Source organism: Leucoraja erinacea, chromosome 30, assembly GCF_028641065.1.
Source record: "Leucoraja erinacea ecotype New England chromosome 30, Leri_hhj_1, whole genome shotgun sequence".
Taxonomy (NCBI): domain Eukaryota; kingdom Metazoa; phylum Chordata; class Chondrichthyes; order Rajiformes; family Rajidae; genus Leucoraja; species Leucoraja erinaceus.
In genome coordinates, this window is record NC_073406.1 from 21605033 (window position 1) to 21630478 (window position 25446).

At 42.3% G+C, this 25446-nt stretch overlaps 1 protein-coding gene across 13 annotated transcripts in view; it reads left to right on the top strand.

Moving 5' to 3' along the window:
- The window catches only part of kif1b (kinesin family member 1B), a 240949-nt gene that overhangs the window by 173284 nt on the left and 42219 nt on the right, over positions 1–25446 (top strand). For 8 of the 13 annotated variants that reach the window (XM_055659646.1, XM_055659650.1, XM_055659647.1 and 5 more), the window contains 9 exons: positions 4360–4608; positions 9029–9147; positions 10510–10595; positions 10696–10825; positions 12982–13144; positions 15855–15945; positions 16062–16180; positions 17125–17180; positions 24593–24701. In XM_055659646.1, coding sequence (XP_055515621.1) covers positions 4360–4608; positions 9029–9147; positions 10510–10595; positions 10696–10825; positions 12982–13144; positions 15855–15945; positions 16062–16180; positions 17125–17180; positions 24593–24701 — 1122 coding nt within the window. The remainder of the gene's footprint in view (positions 1–4359; positions 4609–9028; positions 9148–10509; positions 10596–10695; positions 10826–12981; positions 13145–15854; positions 15946–16061; positions 16181–17124; positions 17181–24592; positions 24702–25446) is intronic. The other 5 variants (XM_055659655.1, XM_055659660.1, XM_055659656.1 and 2 more) reach the window with 1 other exon arrangement.

The following is a 25446-nucleotide window of genomic DNA, read 5'->3' on the forward strand; positions in this document are numbered from 1 at the left end:
CTCTTAAATCCATCCCGTGATTTTGCCCCCACTTCCCTCTGTGGCAGTGAATTCCATAATTTCACAACTCTGGGTGAAAAAGTTTGTTCTCACCTCAGTCTTAAATGGCCTCCCCTTTATGCTAAGACTGTGGCCCCTGGTTCTGGACTCGCCCAACATTGGGAACATTTTTCCTGTGTTGGGCGAGCCCTCAAACTGTACTGCTCCAAGATAAATAACCTTCACAATCCCATTTAAAAAAAAAAAAAAAATTGGATTCCAGCATCTGCAGAATCTTTTGGTCTGTATTTTCTATCAACTTTTAGGATCGCCAAAAGGTTCTATGGTAGATATCCACGTTTGTGTCACCAGTGACCCCATTTTATCTTGTGCTGGCTGAACCACATCTGGCTTGGAGGTGAGGGAAGATGATGTTACTAAACACTGAGATGCTTTGAGCTTCGGAATTGTGCTTTGGTGAAAAAGGAAACTCTCAAAGGCTTGTCACAAAAATTACTTTCAAAAGGAACAATACTGTTTAAAAGGAGACCTCGGCGTTCTCTACCCGAATCATATGTGGACCATATATAGGCGGACGTGCCACTGATCAACTGCAGCAAATATTTGCTGAACTGCGGCTGAAGAGGGGGATTAACCAGCTGCCAGCCGTTTCTCGGGTTTCCAATCTCCCTGTGGCTCAGAACTGCATCCATAACGTGCGCATCTGCTGAAACGTTTGTGTCCATCATGAAATTTCACAAGCCATCTGCACTGCCCAAAGTACTATTTTGGGCAAGTAATTCTCTGCCTACTGTTGAGCAACTAGTTAAATTGTGGAAAGAAAAAAATATTCAGGAAATGGCTTGACCTGTCTGTTCAAAAACTAGAAATTCCGGCCAGTGTTTAGTTTTAGAGATACAGCGGGGAAACGGGCCCTTCAGTCAACCTAGTCCGAGCCGGCCAGCGATCCCCACACACTGATGCTATCCTACACAGGCTAGGAACAACGTACATTTATATCAAGTCAATTAACCTACAAACCTGTGCGTCTTTGGAGTGTTGGAGGAAACCGGAGATCCTGGAGAAAACTCACGCAGATCACGGAGAGAACGTATAAACTCCGTACAGACAGCGCCCGTAGTCATGATCGAAGCCGGGTCCCTGGCGCTATAAGGCAGCAACTGTACCGCTGCACCACCGTGTTCTTGGATAGTGTGGTATGGACATCTCCCAGGGAATCTGCACCTGATTTGTTTACACTCTCCGTGCTGGGGGTGTTCAGATCCAAGATTTTACGAAGCAAAGTGGTGCTTAATTTTATTAGGCTTTGCTCCACAAGTCACTTTTCTGGCTTCTCTCTGGAAAAAAAATGCTAAATATTGAGTCCTGCAGAAATTTAATTGAAAACCCAACCAGGATAACCTTCTCATCCTTCTTATTTGTTGAGTTTGTAGGACCTGCCCTCATCATTTGATACTTTAAGCCACTGTTTGAGTCGGTTTGCATTGCATACCCACTGAGCCATTTCCAGAGATGCCGTTTGTGGAGTGAATGCGTTTCACAAGATGGGCTTTGACCGAGGTTCTCAATATCTCATCAGTAAATCACTCTCCTTTGTCTTTTGGCATATTGAAATAAGAAGGCCAATAAAACCTTGGATAGATTTTCTCCTGCTGCGTTAGAGTTATGTTTGGAGTCATCTTTCATTGACACATTCATAACTTCATAAATTGTAGAAGCATCAAGTCTACTCTGCCATTTAATCATGGCTGGCTGATATATCTTTCCCTCTCAACCCCATTCTCCAACCTTTTCTCCATAACCCCTGACACCCATACCAATCAATAATCTGTCGATCACTGCTGGAAAAATATCTATTGGCAATGAATGCCACAGATTTGCCACCCTCTGTCTAAAGAAATTCCTCCTCATCTCCTTTCTAAAGGTATGTCCTTTTATTCTGAGGCTGCGCACTCTCTTCCGAAACTCTCCCACTAGTGGAAGCATCCTCTCCGCATTTGCTCTATCCAAGCCTTTCACCATTCGACAAGTTTCAATGAGGTTCAACCTGCCCACTGTACTCCAAATGCGGTCTGACCAGTGCCTTATAAAGCCTCATCATTACATCCCTGCTTTTATATTGTAGTCCTCTTGAAATAAATGTTCCTTGGTTTTACCAATATCTGGCCTTTTGGACTGAGAAAATATACAGGGTCTCCTGGATCCCATCACTGCCCATCCATCTGTCATTGGTTTACCCGCCCGGCTGATCGGAATTTGTCGATTAACAACACCCTCCTGCGTTAACTGTTAGTTTTATCAATCTTGTATAATCTCACAACCTGGATATTGAACACTTTCTTTTATCCAATCCCTTTTTGTGTTAATGTGTGTGTGTGTGTGCGCGCGCGCGCGCAAGTCCCATTACCTTGGGAAAGGTCATGTGTTGTATCCTGTCAAATAATGTACATCTCCTCCTCATTACTCCCCTCCTTTGGTTTTCAACCCATGTTACACTTTCAAATTTTTCAAATGCCCACATTTGTTTTTCTCACAAATGCCCACATGAGCTTGTTCAAGGTTCATTTCATTCAAAAGGTTTTGAAGTGCAGGCTAAGGGGAAAAAAAACTTTCGGCACACTTGTATGGCCTGTTTCCTCTATGGTTATATGGTTATAAAAAGGTTTTGAACCTTTTCATACCTCTAGTTTCCCTCTCCCCCGACTCTCAATCTGAAGAAGGGTCTCGATCCGAAACGTCACCTATTCCTTTACCCCAGGGATGCTGCATTTTGTGTCTATCTTCAATGTAAACCAGCATCTGCAGTTCCGACCTTCACCTAGAAATTAAGATCTTTAATTTCTTTAAACTTTTGATCATTGCTTGATGCTACAAAGGCATCACAATTTAAAAAAAAGGGCATCAAAAGGCATTTAAAAATGTGGATTATCTTCATTGCTCCTGTGCTGTTTCAACATGTATTTTACTACACTAGGGTCCCTTGGGTAGGAGAACACAAGAGATTGCAGGTGCTGGAATCTTGAGCAAAAAGCTACCTGCTCGACAGGCAATTGTTCTGGTCCGGACCTTCTGTCCATTTCCCTCAGAGATGCAAGGGAGGCACGATGACGCAGCGGTAGAGTTGCTGCCTTACAGCGCCAGAGACCCGGGTTCGATCCTGACTACAGGTGCTGTCTGTGCGGAGTTTGTACATTCCCCCTGTGACCACGTGGGTTTCCTCCGGGTGCTCTGGTTTCCTCCCACACTCTGAAGGCGTACAGGCTTGTTGGTTAATTGGCTTTAGTAAAATTGTAAATTATCCCTAGTGTGTATCACTGTGCGGCGTGGACTGGGTTGGCTGAAGGGACTGTTTCCACGCTGTATCTCTAAAGATGCTGCCTGACCACTGAGATCCTCTAGATGTTTGTCCTTGGATAGGAAATCCTTCCCACACCTGTCTTCCACTGCACTTTCCTTCCTGATCTTGTTGATGCCTGTATCATTCAGTGTCTCTCTATCATAGTAGACCTAACTTTGTAACCTTGGAATCCTACTTTTTAAAGTATCCAGCTCCTAACATTCCCTTTTATCCCCAATTGTTGGATCTAACATGGATTATCACTCCGACCGAGATCCCCCTCGGCTAACTTGTTATATACTGACACCAGCTATACTGACACCAGCTAAACATCATATTTCTGGCAAGGTATTCATTGCACCTGCACCTCACTAAGCTTGTGCGTATGACAATAAACTCAACTTGACTTGACTGGGACTCGATCTTGATTGCAGAGAATCATGGTTCTGAGGAAGAGTCTTCATCTTTGGGCATTAACTTTGTGTCTCTTTCATTCATTGCAGCGTTACGAGCATTTCCAGCATTTTCTCTTCATCTGCAGAGAACGCGCTGATCCATTTTAATCATGAAATCTTTAACTGTTGCCTTGCAGTTTATCTTGTTATGTTTGTATCCTTGTGTTACAATTTCTGGCTACAGGATTAATTGAAGCACAGTTAATGAAAATAATTGCACTTTAAAAGGAATTCAGTGATTGGATTACTCAATGGTTGCCAATGAGAATAATTGAAGTCCTCTTGCAGTTTAACCTCCAGTTGTAAATAGTTTTCTCAAAAGTACAGTCAAATGATTTATAAAGGCTTTAACAAAATGCGGGTAAATTGATGAAAATTTGGGTCATTCTAATGTTTTTAACGTGTTCAAGAAGAATGAATTGTAACAGGTCAAGTGTGGAATTGTTCACCCTAGCTTGAAGAGATTGAAGTTTTCATTAACATCCGTTTTTTTTTTCTCTGAATGAAAGACAGTGGTGACGTGTACAGTGGAAAAATAACCCTTTCTTACCCTTAACTATACTCCAGTTCCCCAATTTTCCACGGCTGTGTGAACGAGCATCTTGCTGATCGCACACCCTCGCCCACCTTCTCCACAGCTGACTCTGACATCACTGAGCTTGCTGATGAACAACAGAGCGAGATCGAAGACTTGGATGACGAGGCCTTTGTGGACGACACTAGCTCAGATCTGGGCAATGAAGAGGGCTCTGACATCTTCAGCGATGGACAGGATCCATTTTATGACCGGTCCCCCTGGTTCATTTTAGTGGGAAGGTTGGTGAGGTTCCTTGGAGAACAGCGGGGAGGGACTAGCTCTTTTCATTGGAAACCTCTATAAATCGAGCATCAAAAACAATTATATTTAACTGTGTGCCAGAACCTTGGTTTATGCACTGTTTAGCTCATGGAAGTAGGGCATTTCATTCATGCTTTGAAAGAGCACAAATCAATCCCACAAAAAAAACCATATCCTAGCCCAGTCTTATGTCCTGTTTCTTTACAAATTGGTGCATGCCTTCTCAAGAGTGGGCGTTTAGCATTCCATGAGTTCAAAATATTTCCATTTAATGCTATTGGCGTCAGCTCTCTCCCAGCAGATTAAAGGATTTGTGTTGGCTGCCTTTAAGCCACTAGATGTAAAATTGTGCTGCAGTCACCACCAGTGATAAGAATAATAACTCGAGGGCATTAAGTTGACCAGCTATTGTTGAATAAAATGTTGCTCTAATCTGCATACATAGGAACTTTCATGAGAATTACATTTACTTAGCAATATTATTCTTTATTTTCTTTGCCCCCCCCTCAGTAATCTTCACTTTTGTGCCACCCTTCTGTAAATAATTAAGGCTTGTCGCCAAAAACATGTGCAAATGCAACAAAATAGATTGGATTTGAGTTGACATAATCCATTCCTACGCAAAAGTTATTTCAACGTTGATGAGATGAGATGTTGCCGTGTATTGTATCTGAAACTAGGTTTACAGGCACATTTACTTTTCACTGGTCCGAATATTTTCATGTGATCGAACACTCACTACTACTTCCCTTTCTGCATTTGGTTTGCACTTTTAATACTTTTCTTAGCACAAAACGGTGGCTGGCAACTGAATGCATGTGTTGATAAACCAGCAGTGCTTCTTTTGAGACTCATTCTTTTTTTTTTTAAAGTCTCTTGATAATCCTCAATTCATGGGGGTGCAGACCAGAAGATGTGAAATATTTTATAATGATGCAAACTTGGGCATTGCAATGCTTTCATACTGACAAATTATGATACATAGTCGACCAGTTAGTTTAGCTTATTATTGTCATGTATACTGAGGTACAGTGAGAAGCTTTTTGTTTTCCAGACAAGAAAAGCCTACACATTAATACAATCAAGCCTTGCACAGTTAAAGAATAAAGAGTACAACATTTAGTGCAAGATATAATATTGAAGTCCAATAAATTCCGCTTAAAGATAATTTAAAGATTTCCAATATATTCAAAGGTTTATTATGTGTTCAAAGGTCTCCAATGACCAATTAGGGCAAAACAGATTTGAGATAAATCTACCTAATTCCGTGAGCTAAACTAAATATATTGTGCTGACTGTGCTATAGGTGAAACTATAATATTACGTGGACTATACATGACATTCTGAAATAGGATAATACTAATTGACCTCCTTGTAAATTTATACAGCAGAGCCTTCTTATTAGCATAGTAAATGTTGCTGGCCAGTTTTGGGATGAGTGCTTATTTGGGGCTTAAAAGATTGAATTAAATAAAAAAATTAAATTGTATTCTAACTCTTGGGGCCGGGGGGGGGGGAAGAGCAAGTGTGAAAATTAAAGATTGTATAAGAAACGCCAAATTGGTTAGTTGTAACTGTATATCTGATTAAGTTCTATTGCAGTCCAAATCATTTGGATGTTAATTGTATTCCCTGAATCACACCAGCACTTGCACAGAGTGCCGATCTTTTACCGGTGTGATTTTAAAAAAAAATTAAGGTGTCTTCTATTCAATTTGGATCTGTCTCTATGTCCCCCTGGGTAATCTGATAATCCAAAGCAGAATATTTAGTCCAGAACTGAACAAAACTCCACAAAATGGCGGCACGTTGGTGCAGTGGTCGAGTTGCTGCCTTAGTGACCCGGGTTCGACCCTGACTACGGTTCCTGTCTGTAGGGAGTTTGTACGTTCTCCCTGTGACCGCGTGGGTTTTCTCCGGGTGCTCCAGTTTCTCCCACATTCCAAAGACTGACAAGTTTGTAAGTTAATTGGCTTTGGTAAAGATTATAAATTGTCCCTAGTGTATAGTATAGTGCTAGTTTACGGGGATCGTAAACGTTGGTCGCTGCGGATTCGGTGAACCAAATGGCCTCTTCCGCAATGTATCTCTAAACTAAAAGAGAAAATATATATAATAAGCAGGTTTTGCCGTATGAATGTGTTTGAATTTACTTGGGTTGGTAAAAGAGCTTGTCCCTTTGACCGTCTCCTATGGCATGCTGGGGCAGTACAACAGTTTCATACTTCCAATTCCTTTTTTTAAATTAAAAGGATTACTCCGTAAAAGTTGTCTGCTGTCCTCAAATTGCACGTGTGCTTCATAGTAGTTCTACATTCCTTTCCTATTGGCGTAATTTTTACGTTTTGATTAGACTTTTATTTGGACGATTGTTTTGTTTGGAATTTGTTTATCGACATGCCATTTTTTTTGCCTCACCAATCTTACTGCCGATATTGTTTCATCCTCTTCAGTCTGCTTAAAGGGAGGCACATTAAACGTAGACGTTACTATGAATCTCAAGTTGCGTTTCACCAGGGTGACATTGTTCCTGTGGACGACTTAGCAATTTCCAAAATTTCTCCAGTTTGCTCTTGCTTTCCAAAAAAAAAGTCAATACGCTTGCTCGGCAGATCTTGTGTGAGGGAGAGTGCAGGATGGAATGACAGTAAGGCATTCTAAACGTTCTTAGGCCCTTCACACTCAACAAGGCCTGCAAAATACAATTTCTACATTGGAGGTAGCTGGGAAACACATTGCAATAATTTACAGACTGCAATTATGGTATCATAATTTCAATTATTTTTTTACCATGCCTTACTACAGTCTAGTTGTGCTGCAACAGATACTAATTAATCCTGCCAACCTCTTTTGGATTCTTTTTGATTATTAAATCTGTAAACATTAGTGCTTTTTTGCTTATTTTTTCCTTTCTTTCCGATGATCGTTTGTAGTAAGTGTGCTTACTGACTCGAAGCAGACTGAATAAGGCTCATGCAATTCTTGTTTTGTTCCATTTTAGGTCCTTTTTTTTTGTCTCATTTTTAATCTTCATAATGCTAGTTTGCCATAATTTCCCCCTGTTTTTTACAATGTTAATTTCTGTCTGATTATGGTTCACTTTTCCTTTTAGCTTTCATTTTACAGCTCTCTCCCTCCCTTTCCCTCTCCCACAGTTGGAAAATGTGTGGGTTGGTAAACAAGTATACTCGGCAATGGTGATGGGGGGAGGGGGGGGTGGAAGTGGGTTGTGGCAATAATAGGCCTTAATTATTAATGTTCATAAACCCATCCATCTAAACAGTATGAATTTGCAGATATCCTATTAAATAATGAAGCGTTGCCTTCTGAAGCCTCACTAAAAGTGGCATTTAAGTGTGTTTTTTGTTGCAGATTTTGATTCTGCTATTGCATCTTAAAATCCAGGGTACAATTCCTTCAGTTATCTTCTGCTTCTAATTGTGTCGTCCAGCTTAAGTAAAGAGTTTGGGAAGGGTGTAACGTAGAGAAATAGGATCAATAGCATGTAGCAAATCACCCAACTTGCCAACACAGCATGTTAAGTTGCTGACTAATGGGCACAATCCCTACGATCCCTTCAGTAAAGTTGGCTGTCATCTGTACTCCACCTCAGACTGCTGCTTCAAGCATGTCACCTTCAGCCTGCCTTCATTCAGTTAATGGGCACATATTATAAATGCACAGAACCAGCTGGGCTAAACTCTAGCTTGAGTTTACAAATCTGAACAATCTTGGCAAATTGGTCTTCCCATATTATTTGGATGACTAACTCCAATTAAACATGTTCAGCTAATCAAAATAACATGAACGTTTTTTGAAATCCAGATTACGAGAATTCAAATTGATCTTGAATTAAAGAATTCCTGATGGCTTCATAGGATTCATAGAAACATAGAAAATAGGTGCAGGAGTAGGCCATTCGGCCCTTCGAGCCTGCACCACCATTCAATGTGATCATAGCTGATCATACCATTCCTAACATGGTATTTTTTTTAATTCATTGACATTGGCAAGCTATGTTGTATTATGTGTCGAGTTTCTCAAAACACACATCTAAACCCTTCAGTGAGGCATTTTCCCTGCATAGTCTTGATACTTAATGAGCTAAGGTTGCCTTTCCAGCAACCACGTAGGTTCTGTGGATATCTTTAACAAGAAATCTACTTGAATGATGTTTCCTGTAGGAAAAATAATTGGAAATAGTTCTTTGCAATTTCATCGGAGATCAAAGATGTCACGGAATCCAATATGTGGACTTGATTATGCCGATTTCTAAAAGAGATATGATTCAACAATATCTGCACATCCCTGCTGTTAGGTGTTGTGTATGTTCATGCGGCATTTGTGACTTTAATTAAATAATGTGCTGTTCCTGTTTCTCTTTTTCTTTCTCCACAGAGCATTTGTTTACCTCAGCAATTTGCTGTATCCCGTCCCTCTTGTTCACAGAATTGCTATAGTTAGTGAGAAGGGAGAGGTCCGGGGGTTCCTCCGAGTGGGGGTTCAGGCCATCACAGGTGGGTTTACATGGCCTGGTTTGTCATGGTTGAAGGCCGATGACATAGATGGCCTGGTGCTATCCATCACATGCCATCTTAGGATCGTAGTAATGTTAAATCTAATTGATGCATGAATTGATTTTACTGCTTTATCCAAAGTAATGATTTGATTTCAATACTTTCTGTGATTTCTTAAACCTAAACACAGTATCATTGTAATAAGCGTCACCTATCTAAGTTCTCCAGGGATGCTGCCTGAGCCACGATGTACTCCAGCACCTTTTTTTTGCAAACCATCACCTGCAGTTCCTTGTGTCAACTACAATTGTAATTTTGTTGTCTGTATTGTAAAAGATAAAACAACAGTGCGCTCAACTGCTGAGAGTTTCTTTCCATCTCCCCAGCATTGTTGCAGAGGCTGAAGCATATTCGGAAATGCTCAGAGGACACAAAGTAATGGGAGTACCTCAGCAGGTCAGGCAGCATCTCTGCACAACATGGATAGGTGGCATTTTGGGTCTGGGTCCTTTTGACTGATGTGCCTGGTGTAAACCAGCAACTACAGTTCCTTGTTTCTACAATGAGGGTGGCTCAGTGGCGCAGAGATAGAGTTGCTGCCTTACAGGGCCCGAGACCTGGGCTTGATCCAAGATCTGACTACAGGTGCTGTCTGTAGGGAGTTTGTGTGATCTCTCCGTGACCCAGCGGATTTCTCCAGGTGCTCCTGTTCCCTCCCACATTCCAAAGATGTACAGGTTTATAGGTCACTTGGCTTTGATATAAAATGTCTCTAGTACGTAGTGTACGGGGATCAGTGGTCGGTGTGGACTCGGTGGGCGAAGGACCTGTTTCCACATTATGTCTCTGAACTAAATGAAGCTAAACAATAGAAAATGCTCAACAGGTCAGGTAGTTGCTGGGGGTGGGTGGAATCGACAGTTCTTCCCTTCCGGCAATTCTGCCAAAACTTTAATTTAGATTAGTTTGGAGATATAGTGCAGAACCAGGTCCATCATACCACCAAGTCTGTGTTGACCAGCGATCCCTGTACACACTAACGCTATCCTACACACACTAGGGTCAGTTTACAATTTTACCAAGCCAATTAACCTACAAACCTGTACGTCTTTGGTGTGTGGGAGGAAACCTGAGATCCCGGAGAAAACCCACGCGGTCACGGGGGGAACGTACAAACTCCGCACAGACAAGCACCCGTAGTCAGGATCTAACCCAGGTCTCTGGAGCTGTGGGGCAGCAACTCTACCGCTGTACCACCATGCTGCCCACGCTGAGTATTTCAGCCATCTCCTCTTATTAGTGCCTTGTGTAGTTTGTGTGACAGTTTGGAGCTCATCTGAATGTTTATAACTCAACTTGCAGCTGATGAAGAGGCCCCAGATTATGGATCGGGCGTGCGTCAGTCCGGGACTGCTAAAATCTCATTCGACGATGAGTACTACAGAGAGGTATGGCAATCTGTCAACTCCGCCCGCCGCCACAGTTGAGTTGTACGCCAATGGATATCGATCGCTGTAGGTTCTCACCACCATGTTGCTGTCTTTGCAGAGTGGCATTTCTTCCATGGTAATGTCACGCTCGGGGCTGTCGCTGGAGGAACTCAGGATTGTGGAAGGGCAAGGTCAAAGCACAGATGTGGTAACCCCATCAGAGGAGATGAACAGATTCAACGAGTACGGTAAAGCATTTACAGCAAGCCCTACTAAATTCACTAACTGCCTTCCGCTGGCTAGTAATTGATTTACCAGGCAATGGAATTAATTGACGTCAACTTCTTTACAATATTCAGTGTAATCCGTCATGAAAGGGGAAAGCCATTTCAATTACCTTGTCAGGGTTTAGTAATGTGAATCGTAATACAGCCAGCTGGATAAATCTTCCTGTTGAGAATGTCTTCAAAATCTTACTAAGTATTGTGGAGTAGTGAGCAGATCTGATGCCTAAAGAATCATTTAGCCGTACTTAATCTACCTTCTAGAAAGCAGGGGATTTTAACGGAGTCAATTTTGACTGGCATTGTTGTAGCACAAGATGGGTGTAACTTGAGGGTTAGAGAGATTTTGAGGCAATGTTTGGGCATCCCACGAGAGATGGTGCAATACTTGACCCGCAGAAGTAAAACTGGGACGGTTGAGGATGTGACAGTGGTGGAACATTTTGGACCAGTGATGGGGTAGCTTAATGCAAGGCAAATCCTGTCTTGTTAATTTGGTTGAGTTTCTTGAGGAGGCGACGAAGAAGATTGATGAAGGCGGGCAGTAGGCGTTGTCTGAATAGACTTGCATCGAGCAATGCAGCACAAGAATGTGCCCTTCGGCCCACAGTGCCTGTGCTACACAAAGTTCGGCAAAACACTAGCAGATTGAATTTAATCCCAGCAAGTGCCAAGTACTGCATTTGGGAACATCATGTATGGTAGGAGATATACAGTAAGGCATGATGGAATGTTGATGACCATTCTGCCAAAGTGCCAAAACCTCACCCTTACTCGGATTAAACACCATATGCCATTTTTCCGTCCATTTCTGCAGCTGATCTATATTCCTGCAGACTTTGAGAGCATTCCTCACAGTCTGTAACCTCCAGGTTTGGTGTCATCTGCGAACTTACTAACCGACCTATCTACCTCATTGAGATACATCTCAAACATCAGTGCTGTCAGCACTGCGGAACTCCGCTGGGAATCAGACCTCTAGCCAGAATAACACTGTTGTATCACAACTTTCTGTATCCTGAGTAAGCCATTCTGAATCAAAGCAACCAAGTCACCATGGCTCCCGTGCATTTTAATCTTCTGGATAAACCAACGATGAGGGTTTATCAGATGCCTTATTAAAATCCATGTAGACAATGTTTACTACTCCAATCTCATCGATCACCTTTGATAGCTCCTCAAAAAAACCTTAAATCAAATTTATAACACATGACCTTCCGCAGACAAAGCCATGTTGACTGTCCTTAATTAGCCAATTCCAAATGCGAGGAATCCTCTAGAATATCTTCCCGCCGATTGTTGTGAGCCTCGCCGGCCGATAATTTGCTGGATTATCGCCACTTCCTCTTTCAATGTTATGAGAACAACATTGGCTACTCTCATCCTCCAGGAACTCACCTGTGGCTAGAGAAGACACCAAGATCTTCGTCAAGGCCCAGGCAATCTCCTCGTGGTTCTCAATAATCTGAGATCGATCTCACCAGACCCTGGAGATCTCTCCACCCTCAACACCGCCACCTCCTTTATCTCAAACTGCCCAGGCATAATAGTATTCTCCACACTGATCTCATTGTGCTCCATGCCCTTCTCCTTGGTGAATACAGGTGCAAAGTACTCATTAGTACCTCGTCTACATCCCATCATTCCAAGTGTAAGTTCCCTCCTTTATCCTTGAAGGGGCCTACCTTCTCCCCGGTTACCATCCTTTCTTTTTTTAACTCCTATTGTCCTTACTATTACAAGTATTAAAGTATGATCCCAATTTTGAGGTGACATGATAATTTTAAAATTAGCAAAATGCATTTCTGATTTAATAAATTAGTTTTCCAAGTGAATTTTAATCTTATGGCATTTAATCCTAGTGTGATCTGGCCATGAGTTGGGTTTATTTACTATGGTTTATTTTTGGTCTGGACGTAGTTTAATATATCTGTTTTGTGAAGCATTTTGTATTTGGTTTTGCCTGGGCATATTAAAAGTGGAAGCAAGCAATAGGTTTAATGAAAGAGGGGTTATTAATCTGGTCCAATTTGATTTGCATTGCATACTTACTGATTTGAAATGAATTGTGTTGTGTTTAACAACTCGTTGCAATTGTTTTGGTGCCTTTTGGACAACAGATTTTAAATCAAGTACGGAATTGGACCCCAAGTTATCTTCCGAGGTGATATCTGATGAAGGCGTTGAACATCTAAAAATCGGCAGTGTTTTCACTTTCCGGGTGACGGTGTTGCAAGCCAGTGGGATCCCGGCTGAATACGCAGACATCTTTTGTCAGTTCAAGTAAGCATCTGCTTTGCAAATGTACTCCACAGTCCAGATCCCTTCGCAAGCATCGTCCCAAATGTACCAAGTGCAGCAACACTGCGCTGTAGATTCGGCTGATGCACAAATCATGGAATCTCTTCACAGAGAGTTATATGGGAAGAGTGACATTCTGTAGATAGTCACAAAATGCTGGAGTAACTCAGCGGGACAGGCAGCATCTCTGGAGAGAAGGTTGTTTCTGTAAACGATTGCACACAAATGCCTGTGTTTAAGAAGGGACTGCAGATGCTGGAAAATCGAAGCTCGACAAAAGTGCTGGAGAAACTCAGCGGGTGCAGCAGCATCTATGGAGCGAAGGAAATAGATCCTTCGCTCCATAGATGCTGCTGCACCCGCTGAGTTTCTCCAGCACTTTTGACTGCACACAAATGCCTTGTCCTTTTAGACCATAAGACATTGGAGAAGAATTAGACCATTTGGCCCATCGAGTCTACCCCGCCTTTCAATCATGGCTGATCTATCTTTCCCCCTCAACACCATTCTCCTGCTTTCTCCCCATAACCTTTGACAATCTCCCTAATCAATAACCTATCAATCTCTGCCTTAAAAATACCCAATGTCTTGGCCTCCACCACCATCTGTGACAATGAATTCCACAGATTTACCACCCTCTGGCTAAATAAATTCATCCTCTTCTCCATTTGACTGCATGAGTTAAGCTGATAATATTCTTAAACATGTGAACCTATAGTTTCCCTTCTTCCCACAGCCATCAGGCTATTGAACTCCTCAAACAAAACTCTGAACATTAATAGCCCATTATCTGTTTATTTGCATTTTATCTGTTTTGTTTATTCATGTGTGTATATATTTATACAATGGTATATGGACACACTGATCTGTTCTGTATTCATGCCCTCTATATTCTGTTGTGCTGAAGCAAAGCAAGAATTTCATTGTCTTATCTGGGACACATGACAATAAACTCTCTTGAATCTTGAATCTTGAACAACTGGTGGATATAAAGCAACACAGTGTAAGAACAGGCTGTTGTTTGTACATCTGCCTGTACATGATCCATATCCCTCCATTCCCTGCATGTCCATGTGCCTATCCAAGAAGTCTCTTAAACACCTCCATCAGATCTACCCCCACCACCATCCTTGGCAGCATGTTACCCTCTGTAGGTGTTTAAATAAATAAAACATTAAATAAATGAATACAGATAAATAAATAGACAAATATGGATGGATGGATGGATAGAAATCACAACAAAGCAAAGCTTGCCCCGTATATCTCCTTTCACCATAAAGCTATGCCCTCTAGTATTTCACAATTCCATTCTGGGGGGAAAAGGTTGTGACTGTCTACCCCCTCCATGCCTTGCATAATTTGATATACTTCTATTATGTCTCCAATCAACCAAGACTATTCCAGGGAAAACAATCGAAGTATAACAATCATTTTGTTCACTCACTGGAAGGATCAGCACTTGCCGTGCTTCATGTGTTGTCCATGGACCAGTGCTCACTCCACTGCTGCACTTCAGAGGAAATCTCAGAGCTGTTTGTTGTTTAATGATCTGATCAGGAAAGTGCCTGAGTTTCCTCCACACTGTAGCTTAAGTACCATTAAACTATCGGTTCCACACACACCCATCATTCCTTCCCTCCCCCAACCCTTTTGCTGCTTTTATAAGTACTCTGACTTGCTGCCAAGAGTACTAAGTAAACCGATGCCGTTCCATTTCCTTCTCTGACCAAGGCAGAGTGGCGCAGCAGTATAGTTGCTGCCTCACAGCGCCAGAGACCCTGGTTTGATCCTGACTATGGGTGCTGTCTGTACAGAGTTTATACGTTCTCCCTGTGACAGAGCGGGTTTTCTCCAGATGCTCCGATTTCCTCCCACGTTACAAAGACATACAGGTTTGTAGGCTAATTGGCTTCAGTAAACAAAATTGGAAATTGTCCATCGTGTATAGGATAGTGTTAGTAAAGAGATGATCGCTGGTTGGTGTGGACTAGGTTGGCCGAAGGGCCTGATTCTGCACTGTATCTAAAGTGAAGTATGTGTTTACTTTAAAGGCGGAGTTCACTAATGCAGTGCAATGCACCATCTAGTGGAAATACCAAGGGCTCATCGCTTTCACTGAATCAGCCATCCGAGCATTATCTGTTGCAGTTTTCTTACTCTGTTTGACAAAATGCAACATTCGGATTTTATGTACTTTTGTAGTTTTGATGCATGTGCAAATTTTCACATGCAAAAATTTGACTTTTTTAAAAGTCAAGCGGCAGATGAAGGCGACAGTGGCGGGCGGGCAGAGCCAAAAACCCGGGTTCGATCCTTTGTGGAGTTTGCACGTTCTCCTTGTGAACACCTGGGTTTCCTTTGGGTGCTTCCGGATTCCTCCCACATCCCAAAGATTTGCATGTTTGTAGTTTAATTGGCCACTGTACATTGCCCCAAGTGTAGGCGAAAGATCCTTGTTAACAACTATGAACACCACGACTTTGCCAAACACTTTTTTTTTTAAATGCCTGTGAAGTGAAGCCAAATCATTCATGCCTTAGGTAGAACCAAGGGCCGAAAGGTAGGAATTGTTGTTTTTAGTGTCTAAACATTCCGCTTGTATACGATTCCTCCCCTCCTTCAACCAACCCACGCCTTCTAATATTAATTGGGGTATTAGTTGATTTACGATGATTTTCGCTCTTTTGAACAGTTTCCTACATCGCCATGATGAGGCCTTCTCCACGGAGCCCCTAAAGAACGGCGGTCGAGGAACACCCCTCGGTTTTTACCACGTACAGAACGTGAGTCTGAGTTAGGAAACATTGGCCCATGCCGTCACCGGTCATGTCAGTGCGCTAATTGTTGTACCAAGTCACCGTGAACTTGCCTTGTAACATGGCCTTTGTCATCCACTCAGATTGCTGTCGAAGTAACGGAATCCTTCTCTGAATACATCAAGACCAAGCCCATTGTGTTTGAGGTGTTTGGACATTATCAGCAGTACCCTTATTATTTCCAAGGACAGGATTTTATCAGGTAAGATTAAGATCAATGCAGAGGTTTTCCAGCCATACATGAACTAAATCATTAAATTTGATATGGCATGCTTGTCTTCATTGGTCGGGACTTTGAGTAAAAGAGTTAGAATGTCATGAGGCAGCTGTATAGGACTTCGGTTAGGCAACATTTGAATTGTTCAGTGGGACTTTATTGTTACATGTTCCCCGAAAGTGACGTCACAGGTAGATGGAGTCGTCAAGAAAGCTTTTGGCACATTGACCTTCATCATGCAGGGTATAGAGCACAGAGGTTGGGATGCTATGTTACAGATGTTGGTGAGGCCACACTTGGAGGACTATGTTCAGTTTTGGTCACCCTGCTCAAGGAAGGATGTTGTTAAGCTAAAAAGAGAGCAGAGAAGATGTATGAGGATGTTGCAAGGACTTAAGCTGAGCTACAGGGAGAGGTTGGGCAAGCTAAGATGTTATTCCTTGGACTGCCAGAGATGGTGGAATGATCTTCTAGAGGTGTATAAAATCATGAGGGGAATAGATAGGGTGAGTCTTGTATCCAAGCGAGGGGAATCAAGAACAAGGAGACTTGAAGGTGGGAGGGGCAAGATTGGATACAAACCTGAGGTGCAACTTTTTCACGCAGAAGGTGGTGGGTATATGGTACGAGCTGCCAGAGGAGGTATTTGAGGCAGAATCTATAATCGCATTTATACACAGACAGATACTGTATATGGACAGGAAAGGTTTAGATGGATCTGGGCCAAATGCAGGCAATTGGGGTTAGGGCATCTTAGTTATATGGTCAAGTGGGGCTGAAGGGCTTGTTCCCTTGTGGTATGACTCTCTGTACCTGGATATATAACATTCTTTGCTTTGTATACAATTCAGTAAGATCTTACTGGAGGAGGGGGGTGAAATACTGAAGATTAAAGAATAAAGTCACGTCTTTAATGTTTGTTTCCATAGAACACCACAACCAGCACGCAAATATTTCCCTCCTCCGATGCCTCTCTCAAAACCAGGTGAGTCTGAATGGAAGTTCCCTGGTAATGTGAAAGAAGATTTTAATTGTGTATAAATGGAGAAATTGCAGTCTCACAGGCTATTCTGCTTATGATCAAGTTTGCAAAATGGAGAACTAATTTCTCATAAGTTTCACTAAGGTACAGGTAGCAGTTCACAGACCATGATTTTTTTTAAAATCTGCTTAATCGATAATGTTTTATTATTAATGTTTTATGTGTCATTCCTAACTATCACTGTATGTCAAGTTGTCGCTTGCGGGCGGAGCACCAAGGCAAATTCCTTGTATGTGAATACTTGGCCAATAAACTTATACTTACAATGATTTCACCTGGCCAGTTCTACCCTTATTAGAACATAGAAAAGTACAGCACAGGAACAGGCCCTTCGGCCCACAATGTCCATGCAGCATGTCGTACAGATAAACTAATGTCACCTGCCTGCACATTCACCAGACCTCTCAATTCCTTGCATATCCATTTGCCTCCGAAATTCCACAATTGAATGTTCCTTCACCGCCAATATGTTATGGCCACATTGACAACAACGTCCCAGATACAAATAAAAGCATTCAGCTGATTGGATTAGCAATTTTCAATGCCGACATTGAACATCTATTTTTCTCCCATTTTTCTTTCCTCTTTCATTCTCTCACCACCCCTCCCCTTTCTCTCATCCATCTCTCCCTCTTGTTTATCCTTCTCCCCTCCTTTCCCTCTGCCTCCACCATCCTCTGCTTCTTTATCTTTCAGTCGCTCATGTGGGATAGAAAGAGAACTTTGTCATTTGTTTGTACGGTGCAGTCCGGACTATTTACTTTTCCCCCTATTTCCTATTTAATGGTCTTCACTCTGACCCCTCAGTTGAGTGCTGGGCCACACACCGATCGATGTTCAGTAAAGAAATAAAACTTGAACTGTGTTCTAGTTCATTATTGTTATTGATCTCAAAGTCCCTCTGTCGTGATTTAAATTTTATAACATCGAACCCTGTCTTCAATATTTTATCTGTATTCCATACCTGATGAAGATATGTGTAACATTTAATTTTCAAAATAAATATAATGATGAGGTGTGGCAATGAGAGTGGCGTGGCAATGAAAGAGTCCATACTTTGCAACAATCCAACAGCAGGGTTCTCACCCTGTCATGGCAGCTGATGAATTTAAATTCCGTTCATGATCTGCAAATGATGGGCATAAAAACCACAGGAATGTTGGTTTAAAGTGATGTCCTACGGGTAAGGAAATGGTCCATCCTTGCCCCAGATGGTGTGTGTGGAGCACCAGACCCTTTTAAATGGCCATTCAATTCAAGGACAGAGAAAGATGATGCCACTTCGAGTTTAGATATACAACATGGAGGCAGCCTCAAAGGGCTGGAGTAACTCAGCGGGTCAGGCAGCATCTCTGGAGAACGTGGATAAGTGATGTTTGAGTTCGGGCCCCAGCTTCAATATGAACCCGAATCGACATCTATCCATGTTCTCCAGACATGCTGCCTGACCCACTGAATCCAGCACTTTTGCATTTTTTTTTTTTTTTAAACAGACATCTGCAGTTCCTTGTTTCTACATGAAAACAGGTCCTTCGGCCCACTAAGTCCGCGCCGATCGTTGATCACCCATTCCCACTAGTTCTTGGTTATCCCACTTTCTCACCCACTCCCTACATGGTTGGGGCAATTTGCAGAAGGCCAATCAACCTACAAACCTGTACATCTTTGGGATGTGGGAAGAAACAGGAGCACCTGGAGGAAACGTGAGCGGTCACAGGGAGAACATGCAAACTCCACACAGTCCACACCCAAGGTCAGGATCGAACCTGGCGCTGTGAGGCAGCAGCCCTACCCGCTGCATCACCATGTGGCCACATCACAAAAAAATGAATACATTTAAAAACAACCCGAATTTAGGTCTTCATCTCATGTCACTAAGACAATAATTTTCAGATGGATATTCAGTAATTTGAATAGTTTCCTGAGCATGGCTTACCGAACGGAAAGACCATTAACATTCATGTAATGCTGTAAATCTCACGCACCTGCACATATTATGGTAATCTCTAAGGTTTACTATTGCAAAGAGTTATAATTAATTTCAAAGCTTTCACAACAAAACGTGTATAATTTTATTTTTGTGTTAAATATTTTTCTATTTCTATTTTTGCATGTTAAATATTTTTCTGTTCGTTCCTTTTTCCTTTCCCACAACCCATGATCTCCCACCCACCACCCACCACCCACCTCCTGTGATTTCTCTTCCATTTCAGACCATTACCGAAAGATTGAGTTGATTAGATATCTGATGTCTGGCTATGTCAATGTGCAGTTGCTTGATGCTCTGTCTGAGAATGCCAACACGTTGGTTACATCTGCTGCCGGCCCGTTCATCAACACCGCCGATCAGCTGCCGGCTTTCCTTTTGCATCCACTTCCCACCTGTCACATATTGAAAGTCCCAAAACATCATGGTTGGTAACTGGTGCAGAGCCATGGCAAATTAGCGACATCTAAAGATCCCGTTTAGTGTAGTCTGTCCCTGTCACACACCCGTTTGTATTTGTAGCAAAGTTGCAGCTTTGTGATCAGCCAGTGTACCGTAGTGAAATAAGACCTCTGTGTGTAGAAAGAGTGTGTAGATAATTCCTCTGTGTGTGAAGTTCAACCCACATCTTAAAACCTACGATCACTGTTGATTATCTTGTTCATTCATTGCCCTGTCATTTAAGGGGAAATATTGGTCCCTGGTTTAGATTCAGTCTTGCAGATACAGCAGGGGAACACATCCTTTGCCTCACCATGTCTATGCCGATCACTGATCACCAGTTCGCACTATTTTCTATGTTGTCCAACTTTCTCATCACTAGTGGGGCAATTTGCAGAGGCCAATTAACTTACAAGCCCACACGTCTTTGGCGTGCAGGAGGAAACTAGAGCACCCGGAGGAAACCCATGCGGTCACAGGGAGAACGTGTGAACTCCACGCAGACAGCACCCGAGGTCAGGATTGAACCCGGGTCTCTCGCGCTGTGAGGCAGCAGTTCTACCCGCTGCACTTGTCCGCTCATGGTGTGTCCAAGTGTATCAGCCATTGCCATTGTTGCTCCATGTAAAAAGAAAGTTGCTTTGTGAACACTCTTTTTCCAACCTACAGCTTAAAAAATAATACCGCTGTTAGTAATTTTGTTCATTCATTGCCCCAACATTTAAGAGGTAAAAAAAATTGTCCCTTGTCTACGTTTAGTTTTAGTTTTACAGATATAGCATGGAGACAGGCCCTTCGACCCATCGAGTCCATGCCAACTATTGATCACTTCAGTTCCGTTTAGTTTATTGTCACATGTACTGGGGGTACAGTGAAAAGCCTTTGTTGCGTGCTATCCAGTCAGCAGACTTCATACTCAATGGAACCAGAGATGAGTACAATCTCTGGCCAATAACTAAGCACAGCTTTAGCCCTGACTAGCAGATTTCACTTGCCTTTCAATATTAAGCCAGTCATTTGTTTCATTTCATTTCCATCCCCTCATCTTCCACCACCACCTTCAACCACTAAAATTCTTAAGTGTCGGTCAAATCGAATGAATCAGGATTTGAAGCTGTAGAAAATGTCAAATATCCTGGTTCCAGGTTTTCTATTGAAAGAATATTCCTTCCTTTGAAGTTTACCTTCAACTGTCCAGATTCTGTGTTTAATCTATTTTAGTCAAGAAATATCTATATTAGTTAAGGTGCCTCTTTGTGAATCTTGATTTTAGTTTCCTAATAGCAGCTTCCTCCTATTTATAATTTGTAGGACGATGAAATGTTGCGATCTATCAAGAACCAAAAAATTCAACACGTTTTATAAAGCTGAGATGTTGAGGGCTAAATTAAGGGCTAAAGAGATCACGGGCTAAATTTGCTTTTTATTTGTTTTTAAATGGGATAAACGTTCAATCAGAAAGTAACTAATTTAGCGATCTCTGTTGTCATGAGATTCTGGATTGGATAAGGTGACAACATGCAATAAATCTTTTCTTACTGTTGGTCAAAGAAAATATGATTTGACAAGCAAATGTTCAGTTTCAGAAATACAAAGGAAGATTAATTGTAGGGATGTTCTTAGGAAGATCATTTAACGGCGGCACAGTGTCACAACCGGTAGAGCTGTTGCTTCACAGCGCAAGGAACCTGACCTAGGGTGTGGCGTGTGTGGAGTCTGCACACTCTCCCGGTGACTGCGTGGGTTTCCTTCGGGTGCTCCAGTTTCCTCCAACATCCCAAAGACGTGTGGGCCTACTGTAAACTGCCCATAATGGATGAGAAAGTGAAATAAGATAGAACTGGTGTGAACGGGTGATCGATGACTGGCGTGGACTCGATGGGCCGAAGGGCCTATTTCCATGCTGGATCTTTAAATCAGTGAATCAGTTGATAAAATCATTTGCAGGCTTGTAGGTAAATTGGCCTTTGTAAATTTGCCCAGGGGGAGGGGGGAGGGTGAGAAAGTGGGATAATATGGTGTGAACAGGTGATCAATTGCCAGCATGGACTGTTGGCCAGAGGGTCCGTTTCCACACTACATCTCTAAACTTACCAAAGAGCTGATACAGGGGGCATAACAAGAGTTTATAATTGGGAAAACCATCAAAAGTGGAATTACATTCTGCAATGATGTAATTGGATTGAATCGTGAAAGAGACTCTTTGAGGAATGAAGTGAAACGCAGTGCTGGGAATCTCCAGGATTCTTGACAAGAATTGTAATCATTTTTTTGGCTGCAGAGCAAGGAGCATAAAATAAATCAGTGTTAAAAAAAACGAATCTAGAAATGAAACTCACTGGATTGTGGTAGAGGTGATCAAGGGATGTTGATTGCAACTTTTGGATTCACCTTGTTTGCTTTTCCTTTTGCAAACTTTGTGTTAAGATACAATTGAGCAAGTTTAATTATCGTAGACACGGGAATGGAACAATTAAATTCCTACTTGTTGCAGCTTTACAGGCACATTAACGCAGCAACATAGGAATAAATGTATACTAAACAGTGATACAATATATTATCATGGTACATGGCCCTTGACATAACAGTTGGAACTAAAAATAGTCCTTGCCTTGCTTTGCATTAAAAAAAAAAGATATTATTCAGGCAATATTTAGTTTCATGAATAAATAATTATTCGGAAGAAACCTATTTGATGGCTGAATTAACGGTTAGCTTCAAGATTGCTGTCACGGGGTTAACCTTGCTGATTGCCGCCCTGTGATAGCTGAACACTCTCCTCATCTCAATCAGCTGTCTGCCTTTTCTAAAGCAGCAAGGTTTTTTTTTTGTAAAGAACTTCCTTGGAAGTGCAAGGTGATCTAGTTTATCGGTAGGTTTAACCCAACTCTAAAATATAGCAGCCAGCGTTCATTTTGAAACAATGATTAAAATCTTCTTCGTGATTAGCTCTAAAAGCATGGTTAATGGCTTTTCCTTTGTGTAATTCCCTGAACTTCTGGAATTCTGCCAACATCAAAGTCCTCCCCCAAGAATAGACCATAAGACGCAGAATTAGGCCATTCGGACCATCGCGACCATCGCGTCATGGTTGATCTAGAAACATAGAAAATAGGTGCAGGAGGAGGCCAGTCGACCCTTCAAGCCAACACCGCCATTCATTGTGATCATGGCTGATCGTCCCCAATCAATAGCCCGTGCCTGCCTTCTCCCCATATCCCTTGATTCCATCTATTTTTCTCTCTCAACCCCATTCTCCTGCCTTCTCCCATTTGACTTCCTTAAGCAAAAATGTAAATTATTTTTATGTACAATCAAATATACGAGCTTTGGTGATAGTTGTTCATTGTGCAACATAGATATGTGTCAATTACACTGCTCCTTCCCTGCTCTCCCCATTAGGTTGTGTTTATGTATACCTGCATTTAAAACTATGTATGTCCAAAGTTTGCCATGGTGGAAAAAAAAATATTTTTTGTATTTTCCTTTTCTTAGATATACTGCATATTTCTTAGATGTAAAACTGCTTTTTAAGAATGATGCTAATATTACCTATCACTTGCCTGGCTTTGTCCTTCACCCACTCTTTTCCAGCCATGCACACAGATCTCAGGCCACTTCCTTATGAATACTTATCGCCTCCATTAACACATCATGGAATTGTCAATACCGTGTACAAGCCCGTGTAGGAAGCAACTGCAGATGCTGGGTTACACCGAAGATGACAAAAAATGCTGGAGTAACTCAGCGGGACAGGCAGCATCTATGGAGAGAAGGAATGGATGGTGTTTCTTCAGAAACTTTCCCCGAGACGTTACCCATTCCTACTCTCCAGAGATGCTGCCTGTCCCGCTGAGTTACTCCAGCTTTTTGTGTCTATCTTCAGTTTAAACCAGCATCTGCACTTCCTACACAAGTGATAGGTGACACAAGTTGGGGGGGGGGGGATTGATGGACAATTGGTCAGACAAAGATCAGAGATGAAAAGACAAAAGATGTGAGGTAAAGATAGAAGCGGTGCGAATTGTGAAGCCAGAATGTAGGTTGTAGGGGAGAAATGGGTGCAAGTCTAGGTGGGGCACTGGGAAGAGACTGGGCGAAAAAAGGGGGGGGAGACAAAATCAGGGTGGGGCTAGGTTAGTTACTTAAAACTGGAGAATTCAATGTTAATCTCATGGGCTTGTAAACTACCAAAGCTGAATATAAGGTGGTGTTTTGCCAGTTTTGGGAGGATTACGGTTTTGCAAGTCGAGTCAAGATGGTTGTAGGAAAGTAGAGGGCCTGTCCCACTTGGTGATTTTTTTCGGGCGACTGTTGGCATCATTGACTGATGTTTCAGGTCACCGAAAAATATGCAGCGTGATGGCGTGTGATGCAGCGTGATGATGTGTGATGCGCGGCGTTTTTTCAAGTGTCGCAACTTTTGTAGCGGCTGGATTTTGAAATGTTTTAAATCTTTTGGTGACCATGCTATGACGCCGGCAAAATCGCCAAGTGGGACAGGCCCTTAGCTGTTCCTGAACCTGTTGGTGTGGTAAATAACCGAGAAGCTGCAGAAGGGCAATGGATAGTAGGGTGATGCCAAGTAGGTAGTGTCAAGGGTTATGGGGAGAAGGCAGGAATATGGGATTAGGAGGCAGAGATTCGTCATGATTGAATGGTGAAGTAGACTCGATGGGCCGAATGGCCTAATTCTATTCCGATAACTTGTGAACTTGTCTGTGTCGCATATTGCTAATGCAGTGAAGTCTGGGTGATGTTAAATAAACTGGTCTGCTGGCACCTGCTGAGCAGACCAGAATATATATAAATGAAAGGAAACGAAATTGGAAATTGGAATTGATTGCTTTGTATTTTATCGACCGCTGCTTCGAATGAGTGAATAAATGACTGCACCTGAATGTGTTGACGTGTTTTCCTGCTTCAGTTCCAGCCACCAAGGTGAATGCCGTGAGCAAGCCCAGCCGGGGGCAATGCGTTAGCAAGTACGACCTCCTCGTCTGGTTTGAGATCAGCGAGCTGGAGCCGACAGGAGAGTAAGTCGATAAATGACGATGTTTGTTTATCTGATCAATGCTGCCAACTGTCAGGCATTTTACAAAAGCTTTTCTCAAAAGGCTGGCTGTGTGCAGGATGGCACAGTGACGCATCGGTAGAGTTGCTGCCTTGCAGCGCCAGGGACCCGGGTTCGATCCTGACTGCGGGTGCTGTCCGTACAGAGTTTGTACGTTCTCCCCGTGACCTGTGTTGGTTTTCTCTGGCTGCATATTTTCCACCCACACCCCAAAGAGGTACAGTTTTGTCAGTTAATTGGCTTTGGTAAAATTGTCCCTAGTGTGGGTAGGATAGTGTTGGTGTGCGGGGATCGCTAGTCGATGCAGACTCGGTGGGCCAAAGGGCCTATTTGCGTGCTATATCTTCGAAACTAAATTAAAAGTTGTCCTGGGTAAATCTCATAAATTCTTGCCTGGCTTTGGTTATGAAAACACATCAAAAACTATATGTTTTGAGATATCTCAGTGTGGAAATTGCTGCAGGTGATCAGAAGAAGGAAGAGACTCAAAGAGAGAACAGCCACAAGACAGATTATAGTGAAAGAGTAAGGACTTATCCCATATAGAATAGCACTGGGAAAAAAGACACAAAGTGCTGGAGTAACTCAGCAAGTCAGGCAGCATCTCAAGAGAAGATGCATAGGTGACGTTTTGGGTCGGGACCCTTGGGTTTTGGGTTTTTCATCAGTAAGGCTTTTTGATAAGAAAAATAGTTAGAACTATAATC